Below are 10877 nucleotides of genomic sequence, written 5' to 3'. Positions count from 1 at the left end.
AGGTCACTTGTTCTCCTGAGGCCTGTTCTTCATGTGGCCTCTTTCCTATTCCTAGAACACGTCGCATGCCCCTGCCTCAGAGCTTTCACACCTGCTATACCCTCTGCCTAATATGTTTTGCCCAGATTATCTGCTAACAAAACTATATACACATTTATTCTTGAATGTACAAGCTCACTTCTATAAATTTATTAAGATATACTTCCCCAAATACAAAACTACATATCCAGAGTCTGTCACTATATAATTCTATACAGATTCTATAAAACATCAGAAATTTATAAACAACTTAAATGCCCATTCATAAGAGACTAGTTGAATGAATTATGGTACACCTTTACAACACTACAACACAGAGGAAAGAAGAGGAGGGACAGAAGGGAACAAAGGAAGAAAAGGAGGAGGACAAAGAAAGAAAGATCTCCATGAACTAAAATAGAAAAATATTTACATATATATTAATCAAAAAATAAAGTTGTTAAAAAAGCAAGGTATAAAACAATATCTACTTTTTAATGAGAAAAGAGGAAGTAAAGCACATAAAAATAAACATTTGCTTGCTTTTGGATAAAGAAACACAGGAAAGATAATCTAGAAACTAATGAAATGGTTAGCTACAGAATATGGGAAGGTGGTACAAAAAAGGAAAAATTCTCTGAATGGATGTAATTTTGACTTTTGAACAGTGTTAAGTATTTTAATTATTCAAAAAATAAATAAAAAGGGAAAAAAACAAAGCATAAAATTGAATGAAAAGAGAAACAAATGACTGTATTAAAACCACAAATGAAAAGGAATTCATTCAGGTAACATATGAACTTTGTCTATATGTTTTAGTGTGAAACATTTTAAGGACATAAAGAACTGCAAAATTTTTCCCAAAAAAATTCTATATTGAACTCTACTTAGTAAACTTGTTGTTCATAGTAGCCCTGGATTGGTAATTTTAAAATTACCAACAGACCAAATGAGTAAATATACTGAGGTTCTTGGGAATCAGAGTTCTCACTCTAAGAAGAAAGATACAAATATTTTCAGGAAGAAGGCAAGGAAGAATTGTGGCGTTAGATAAAATTATGATTTTAAAAATATGTATACATATATTTCTTAGTCTGTCCACTGGAAAGACCAAAAAAAAAAAAAAAAATTAGGAGCAATGAGCACTCAAAACACCCAGATCTTGATTTCTTAATATCATTCTCCATTAAAATGAAGCAGGACTCCTAGGAGAAAAAAACTGATTCCTGCTCTGGGACAGGACAATACAAGGTGAGCTGGAAACTTCTTGTTGTACCAGTAAGCAAAGAAATGTTCCAAGACTGACTAGGAGACAGCAAAAGGACACAGGAACTAGCTTGAAGGGGCTCCCATTGGGTAATAACTCAGGAAAATTTGGACAGTCAAAGCACAACAATAGTAATAGGTTATGGCATATATGAAAAAAGAATCCATCAGTCCATAGTGGTTTGTAAAGAATGAAGAAAGACAAAAACTGGGAACAAAGGGGAAATCTCTTCTTTACAGAAGAATGATACCTAATAAATGGAGGAAAAAAATCGTAAAATTAAGAACTCTCATACCAGTGTAGTTACTGGCAGAAAAATGATCCATGAGTGCTACCATTTCCTGAAAGTTTCCCAGCAAACAGGATATTTACACAAGTTTTAAAATATCACCTTATAGGCTATTTATTAATTATAAAAGGGAAAGATCACTTTTTCAGCTGAGAAATCTGAAGATGCTACTTTAATAAATGATCAAACTTAGCATCATCAGTAATAGGAATATGCCAACAATATATGAATCCAGCAATCATGAATACATTATGCAATGGGAAATATTACTCATGTAGTACTCTTGCCAAGACTTAAATCTGAATTCAACCAGGAGAAAATAGACAAATCTAGATTGTGAGGCAAACTTAATAACAACTGGCATAGAGTCCCATCAAAAATTTTACTGTGACAAAAGACTAAAAAAGAAAAGCTGAGAAACTGTTGTAGTGTGAAGGAGATCAAGAGACATGAACACAAAACGTAATGCTTAATCTCTGAATAGATCCTGAAAAAAATTTATTGATATTTTAGAAATTCTATTACTTCATGTATTAGGAACACTTATTACCTAATATTGCTAAACTATACTGTGCATATAAAATATATGTCCAATGTTACATTTCTTGGGCAAGATATGTGTATATTGTGTTTTATACAGGAGAATGTCCTAGTTCTTAGGGATTCCATGCTAAAGTGTTGAAAAATGAATTGTCATGGTTTCTGCAACTTACTGTCAAATGGCTCAAAAATTTTAAAAAGTATATTCTAACTGCCAGGTGGTATCATGGATAGGATCCTATAATAGCAAAAAGACAGTGGAAAAACTGGTAAACTCCTAATGAAGCCTTTAGTTAAAAGTGGTGTACCAATAGTATTTATTTTTGACAACTGAATCAAGGTTACATAAAATGTTAACATTAGGGGAAACTAATGAAGGGTGTACTGGAACTTTCCATACATTTCTGCAGCTGCTGCTGCTAAGTCGCTTCAGTCGTGTCCGACCCCATAGATGGCAGACTACTAGGCTCCTCTGTTCCTGGGATTCTCCAGGCAAGAATACTGGAGTGGGTTGCCATTTCCTTCTCTAATGCATGAAAGTGAAAAATGAAAGTGAAGTCGCTCAGTCGTGCCCAACTCTTAGCAACCCCATGGACTACAGCCTACCAGGCTCCTCCGTCCATGGGATTTTCCAGGCAAGAGTACTGGAGTGGGTTGAAATTGCCTTCTCCACTCCATACATTAGATGCAACTTTCCTATAAACCTAAAACTATTCCAAAATAAAATTTTTTAAATGTATATTTAAAGAGAAAGCACAAATGAAACAAATGTTAATAACTGATAAATCTCAGTGATAGGTATATGGGTGTTTACTGGCTGATTACTTTAACTTTTAGATAGGTTTAAAATTTGATAAAATAAAATGTAAAAAGAAAATAAAGCTATGGAAGGTTAAAAGTAAATGGATAGAAAAAGATATTCTATATGAACACTAACCAAAAGAAGACTTCTGAATAACATCAGAAGCATCATAACACATATAAAACCAAAACTGTTTTATGTAGATCAAAATATTATATACAGCATCAAACACATCATAAAATATTATATATAGAACAAAAGTTGTCTGAACTAGAGGAGAAATGTATTAATCTAGGGTCATGAGATTTAGGACGTCTCCAAAATGGAGAGTACACTAAGAAAACAGAAGAGTAGGATACAGATTTGGACAATCCAATCTGCAACTATGACCTAAAGCACATATGCAGAACTCCACAACTGCAGAACAAACATTCTTTAAATCTCACATGGAACATGTATAAAGACTGTTCATACACTGGGCCATAAGTTTGTCTTTATGGGTGGAGGCTTCTGAGGTGCTGGCATTGTGCTATTCCTTGACTGCGAGGTGATTACATAGGTTTTTGCTTTGTTGATGAATTTTGTTTCTTTGGTCATTTAGGAAGGTAACCACCTCCTATGATATTAATACAAGAAGCCCAGTGCAACTTGTTTTTCCCTCAGTATTTAAATTAATTGCTGTTTTTTTCAGTTGCGCATCAAATAAAATAATAGGCTTACATTTAGAGGCTTCCTTATACAAAACTTACATATCTTTAAACACAAAAAACATATTAGTCTAGCAAGACATCTATTCTAAGAGAGAGAGATTGGAATTGAAACTGAGGGAACAAAGAATCCATGAATCCCAACTCACCTGTAATCCAAGGAAGCACAGGTTCATAAGCTCATTTATTAAAACAGGCACAACCACTCACAACACTAAAATTATTTTCCTTTTACTTTTTTTGACCAAGCACATTTCATTTAATTTGCCAAGTTAAACCTAAGTAGCCTTTGTTTAGGCCTCAGGAAGGATTACTTTGATTTAGGGAGTAACTATAGCTATGTAGACTGAGGGAGCAACAAAAGAATCTAATAGAGGGCAAACGAATTAGTTGCCCCAAAAGAACCAAACAAATATGACATGATTATTAGACATAGTAATCCTATTACTCCTAAGCTGATTACTACTACTACTACTATACCCTAATATAGTAGTATAGTAGTATTCAGTACCAATCATTGAAGGTCAGCAGCAGCAGCAGCATTTCAGAAAGTTTACACTTGCCAGGCACTATGCTATTAACATATATGTAAGATTTTCCTAGATGGTTTCCTCTAGAGTATCTCACAATAAGCCTAGAAAGTAGGCACATTATTAGTTTCATTTTATAGATGAAGAAATGGGTTGAGTAACTGGCCAAAAGCACGCAAGTAGCAAGAGGAAGAAATGGAAATCTAACTTAGCTTAGTCTGACCTCAGAGCATGTAATCTTATCTACTCTGCTATACTGCCTGCTCCTAGCAGATAAACAATGATAGGTACTTGATGATCTCTAAAGGATCGTTCAGTTCTAACATTCTATGATTTGTCTTAATGAATCTGTAATAAAGCATTCAACTAGGCCCTGTAATCTCAAATTGTATGAAGCAAACTAAGGAAGCTCAATAAAATCTCTTCACATGATCTGAAAGTTAGAATTCAAGTTTCCTAGTATTATCAGACGGAGAAGGCAATGGCAAGCCACTCCAATACTCTTGCCTAGAAAATCCCATGGACGGAGGAGCCTGGTAGGCTGCAGTCCATGGGGTCGCTACGAGTCAGACATGACCGAGTGACTTCACTTTCACTTTTCACTTTCACACATTGGAGAAGGAAATGGCAACCCACTCCAGTGTTCTTGACTGGAGAATCCCAGGGACGGGGGAGCCTGGTGGGCTGCCGTCTATGGGGTCGCACAGGGTCGGACACGACTGAAGTGACTCAGCAGCAGCAGTATTATCAGAATTGGTCTTTCTCCACATGAAATCCTTCAAGAAATGCAAATTTTTTCTTGCTATCAGTCAATACCTAATATTTTTTCCTCATATGAAAAGAAATGACACAGACAATATCTAAAGACATTCCAGAAAGAATAAGAAAATAAATATGCAATACAGTTGGCTTGATCTTTAAACGCAATCAGACTAAAGGCAAATCTGATAAATGCAGATTTCTGAGAGTAGAAAAAAAATCCTCTCCTTTAAAACACCTAAATTTAGTATAATCAAATAACTATTTATAAATTATCAATATTAGCCTTGAAAAAATATTATTGGTGGCTAACTGAATATATCAAAGCTAAAAAAAATTATTTTAAGACCTATTTGTTCTTTATACAAAATACTGAGTGATCACAATCAAATCAAAATATTCTCACTTTGTTCTTTTAAAATTATCATGAGAGTTCTTTTTAAAAAGCAAAACTGATTATCTAATTACTCTTCTTTTTAAAAAAGAAAAACAGCTAACTCCATAATAGATGTAATAAAAAAGTTGCTAGCTACTCCTTAGCCCTCATAAATAACATGAAGTACAACTCATACAAGAAGCATACTGACACTTTTGCATTAACCTGAAGTACTCACAGCTTCTGGGAAACAGCAAATATCTGTTAAAAAAACAAAAACAAAAAACAAAGATGGTACAAACTATTTCTATTTGAGGCCTCAATAAAGAAAAAAAAAATTTATTAGGTCCAGGAATTGAAGAAAACTTGGTATAGTTATGAGTACATGCAGAATTTGATGGTCAGAAATTAACTCTATTTAGGTCCAGCCTAAGGTTCTCAGAGTCTACCTACAGGCACAATCATAGCAGTAATATCCTCAGAAACCAGGAATAAATCTCCTGTGCCTTTGTTTAATGAACTAAATAGATCATTGTATCACCAATATCTGCCCGTAGCCCATTTTCAGTAAGATGAATTTTCTTGTTCATGAGATCCACGTGGAAAACAGCATGCTCAGAAATGGGGGTCTTTTCAGCGTGCTCTTTTCCCAGAACAGGAACTCGCCGAGGCCCCAACACTGGATCGTCAAATCTCATCAGCTTCACTTTGGAAAGGTCTACAGCAAAATAAAGTAGCAATACGAACATTTAATTACAGTCACTGGCTCAAACCCATGCCTGAGTCTCATAATTCATGTTTTAAACACACTCGTTATATCTTAAAAAATATTTTCATCAGGTTATTAAACAGGACCCAAACTCAGAAAGCAAAGATAAATCTAACAAATCTTCATCCTCTATCGGCTTTTACCCAGATCAAAAACTGGCAGAACTTCTGTATAACACATCTTCTGGAATTATAAACCAAGGGGAGGGATTGAGTATATTTTTGAGCATTATCTTACATGCTCTCTCAAGTCACTTTTAATACACTTCAATTAACCATTTTTCAGAACATTAAAAAACCTAAAAGTTTTTTTTTTCCTTTTCTTGTCTTGTTTCTTGGAATATTTAAAAGTGCAAGAATTGTAGCTTTCTTTTGGAAGATAATTTTGGAAAAAGAATTACTACTTTAAGAAACAGCATTACCAGATTCTTGTTTTGCTTAAATGATGAAAAGTGTATTAACAAGCTTATGAGAGACAAGGAAAGGAGAAGAACAGAGGGAAAGGGCACAGACTTTAGAATTTTGAGCTTCTGGATGAGCTCCAACCCTCCCCTGCTTGAGATCTTCCTGATTTGCTCTTGAGATAGCTGATAAGATGGCTCCTGGCAAAGAAAGCACTTGTCCCTTGAACAAATTTATGATGCAACAATCCTGCCAACAACCGAGCCCAAAAGAAATGTATCTATTTCAGCAATTCTGAAACTTTTCAACATCAAATGGTTTTATTTTCAGTTCAGTTCAGTTCAGTTCAGTCACTCAGTCATGTCCGACTCTTTGCGACCCCATGAATCACAGCACGCCAAGCCTCCCTGTCCATCACCAACTCCCGGAGTTCACTCAAACTCATGTCCACAGAGTCGGTGATGCCATCCAGCCATCTCATTCTCTGATGTCCCCTTCTCCTCCCGCCCCCAACCTTTCCCAGCATCAGAGTCTTTTCCAGTAGTTTTATTTTACAAAATGGAAAAACATCATAAATGACTACAAATGCTGATTCTGGGCTTAATGCTCTTTCTAAGCGTAGCATGGCTAGTTTTTGCTTAACTTGATCTACAGAAACTGAAGATACCTTCTGACTTATTTCCCACCCTTTTCTAAAGTAGATTGCTGGGTGGTCCGTGAGCTATACTCCCTCATGCTGCCTTGAGACTATGACTCTTAGCATGAGAGGGATAAGATTTTAAAAAAAGATAAAAGGAGACATTAATGCAGCTGGCAGCTATTCGAGGAATACAAGCTATCCAGGCATTCTATTATCCTTGGGAAACAAAGACTAAAGGATAACAAGCTTAGAGTAGGGATCTGAGGGTTTACAGAGCAATTACCTGCAACTACCATGAAGGCAATCCTGCCAAAGAGTCTTTACAGAGGTTCTGCAGAGGCTATATAATCTATCCCCATACACAGCACAAGCCCTGAAAATTAAAATGAGAAAGGAGCAGGCCCAGTCTTCATGACAGCCATGGTCTTATTTGAGCGGAGGAATACAATTCACTTTAATAGCTATTGTAATTCAACATGCACATCAGTAGTATCAAATTACTTTCTTACGAAAGCAATGACAAGTCCTGCCAGCAGATTTTATGCACAAGGCCTTTTACTGCAGATATGCCTCTGTCTCTCTGTCTCAATCTCTCTGAAACAGACCTCCCTCATCATTCCAAGCAATTCTGAATCAAACTATTTCAAAGAAGCCTTAATACCCAATCAGGCTCCTAAGTGACAAAACACATTTGCTTTGATGTTTCCCCATGTACTTCATTACTCCAAATAAAATTCTTGGGGCTTTCTTAGTGGCTTTACTATCTTTTCCTATCCCAGACCTGTCTTATCATTGAAAATGTTGAAATTTAAGTCTGCAACTACACAAGATTTAAGGCACTTAGAGAAAAGATGAGAATGATTGAAAGTCCCTAGGGATTGATAATGCGAAATGGAGCTTTTCACCTCCAAATTATTAGTTCATATGTGGCATGGGTTTTGAGTGATTTAAAGTCATTATCATCAAATAGTTACTCCACAGCCTTTGTGGAGTGAAATGATGATTTTAGTTCCTAGTTCCTCCTGGACGTAGATCATAATCACCCTCAATACAATTGGCACTAATTGGACAACTTGCTGGCTATCATAGCAGGTAGAGAAGTATGTTATTGAATTTCACTCCTTTCTCATTTCACATACTCAGTTCCCTTAGATATCAAAGTATCCTGAGGGCTTTTGGAAAAGACTTAAGTTTAGAGCTCTTCTGTAGATACTTGGAGGAATATCAATTGCAAACTCCCCCTAATGTTTCTCTATTTTCCAAAATTCACAGCAGCTACTAATATCAAACTTAAAGCACTTTATGATAACATTATCCACTGCTAGAATAACAAAGGAAGTAAGAATTATGCCAGAGCTCAGTGAGAAAAGACAAGCTGAAGAAAATACACCAGTACAGTTCCGAAGAACCTAGTCAGTGCTGTATCTGAGAGTATTTAAATGGAAATCAAATCCCATGGATGGAGGAGCCTGGTAGGCTGCAGTCCGTGGGGTCGCTAAGGGTCGGACACGACTGAGCGACTTCACTTTCACTTTTCACTTTCCACTTTCATACATTGGAGAAGGAAATGGCAACCCACTCCAGTGTTCTTGCCTGGAGAATCCCAGGGACGGGGGAGCCTGGTGGGCTTCCATCTATGGGGTCACACAGAGTCAGACACGACTGAAGTGACTTAGCAGCAGCAGCAGGTTTAACATTATAGTATATAATCCAATTTCCAATACACGAATAAAGCCTCTTACGCACTACAACCTCATAATTATCCTATCCAGTGGGTGCACACAAATACCTATTTTCTTTAGAAGCTATTATATTGTTCTTTAGAATCAAGTTCTTCCTGTTACAAAATTTTCTCATGACTAATATATGCAATATAAAACAGCAAAAAGGAAGGCCACAAAATGGCTTCCTGTATGTTCACACTTCAAAATTTTCAAGTTCTGCTTTTTGTGGCCTATAAGTTGCAAGGATGGCACTATCATTCTACAGTACCTGGTTTATTGAGCGAACATGCTAAATGTCTACATAGATAAACCTTGAAAACATTTTGCTAAGTGAAATAAGACAGACACGAAAGGACAATACTGTATGATTCCACTTATACAGATACCTAGACGAGTCAAATACACAGAATAAAAGAGCTCTTGCCAGGGACTAGAAGGAGGAAGAATGGGAAGTTATTGTTTAATGGATAGAATTTCAGTTTGGGATGATGAAAAAGTTCTAAAAATGGATAGTGTGATGGTTGCATATCAATATGAATGTATTTAATGCTAATGAACTACACACTCAAAAAAATGATTAAGGAGGTCAATTTTATGGTTTTTATATTTTACCACAATTTTTTAAAATGTCTACAAAAAACAAAAAATCCCCAGTCCTAACATATTGCTGGTACACAGTGAAACAAGTTATCAGTGTTTCCCTTGTGTAAGTACACACATTCCCTTCACCCTCACAGGGCCCATCCAAATGATGTTTTCTCCATAAAATCAGCCCTGATCACCACAGCTGGAAATAAATAAGCTCACCTTTCTCTCTGCTGTAAATGGTATCTGGACCTCTCTTACTGTACTCAGCAGTTTCTCCTTAGATTATGATTATATATTTCAATAGTTAAGTCCCCTACTCCTTCAGGAGATGCAGTCTCCTAGTGAACAGTACTTTGTGGACTCCCCAAAGCCCCTAGTACCTACACAGGAGTCTTTACATACACACTTATCTCTACACACACACCATACACAACAGTCTCTCAAAAATTTCAAGAGAACAAAAAATGCATGGCAGAATGAATTCCACAGGGCTATTTTCAGTCTTCTATGTAAATGGAATATTGTTACCCTGAATACAGTTTCAAAAATTAGGTCACTGTATGGAATTTGTAAATCTTTTCAGGAAGTTTTTATACTGATGGTATGTGGCCCAATCAACTCTTGATTGCCATCAAGAAGAGAAGGGAGAGATCATGCAAAACAGGGAATCTCAACATTAATTTGTCTTCATAATTTGGAAGAAAAATAATTTAGAAACACTCTAACTCCCTTTACGCTCTTCTCAGCGTAAGATCAGCTGAGTGATTTAAAAAAAGAACTACAAATTATTATATCAAATCTAATCATAGAAGATATAGACTTAATCTTGCTAATAAATTAAGATTATTTACATATTTTACCCAGAGGCATATTGTCTAAAAGAAAGAATATGAGCTTTGCAGACAGAGACATGTGTTTGAACTGTTTGAATTCCAGCTCCAAGATTTACTAGCTGTATGAACTTTGTAAGTTATTTAGCCATTCAAACCTCTATTTCATCATCTGCAAAAGGGGAATAATACCCTCAATGTTAGAGAGTAGTAAAAGGATTAAATGACTAACACATGACAGACATGCAAAAAATTTTATTCTTTTTCTCTTCCTTCCCCAGGAACAGATTCAATCAAGCAGGTTAATTTGGATAATTAAGGGAATATGTTGCTTAATTCTGAATATGTCTGAGAGATGGAAATTGCTTATTACAATTTTAAAGCTACATGGAATCCTGGTACTTCCCTGCTGGTCCAGTGGCTAAGACTATGCTCCCAATGCAGGGGGTCCAGGTCCAATTCCTGGTCAGGGAATTAAGATCCCACATGGTGCAACTAAGACCTGGAGCAGCCAAATCAATCAATCAATATTTTTCAAAATAAAGCTACATGGAATCCTGGAAAAACACGTAATCCAGTGTTCATTTTATTAAAAGAGAAATCAATTTAGAGCTTAATTGACATGGCCAAGTCACCA

General features: G+C 35.9%; 1 protein-coding gene across 2 annotated transcripts in view; it reads right to left on the bottom strand.

The window, feature by feature from the left end:
• Positions 1 to 5603: 5603 nt before the first annotated feature.
• The window catches only part of LARS1 (leucyl-tRNA synthetase 1), a 74160-nt gene continuing 68886 nt past the window's right edge, over positions 5604 to 10877 (bottom strand). For both annotated transcript variants that reach the window (XM_055428731.2, XM_055428729.2), the window contains exon 32: positions 5604 to 6006. In XM_055428731.2, coding sequence (XP_055284706.2) covers positions 5801 to 6006 — 206 coding nt within the window. In that variant the 3' untranslated portion in view covers positions 5604 to 5800. The remainder of the gene's footprint in view (positions 6007 to 10877) is intronic.

The sequence above is a fragment of the Moschus berezovskii genome, chromosome 8, assembly GCF_049115385.1.
Source record: "Moschus berezovskii isolate FMDL1 chromosome 8, NW_MosBer_1.0, whole genome shotgun sequence".
In the NCBI taxonomy this organism is placed as follows: Eukaryota; Metazoa; Chordata; class Mammalia; order Artiodactyla; family Moschidae; genus Moschus; species Moschus berezovskii.
Note: the sequence above shows the minus strand (reverse complement) of the source record. Positions and strands in the feature narration are given on the sequence as shown.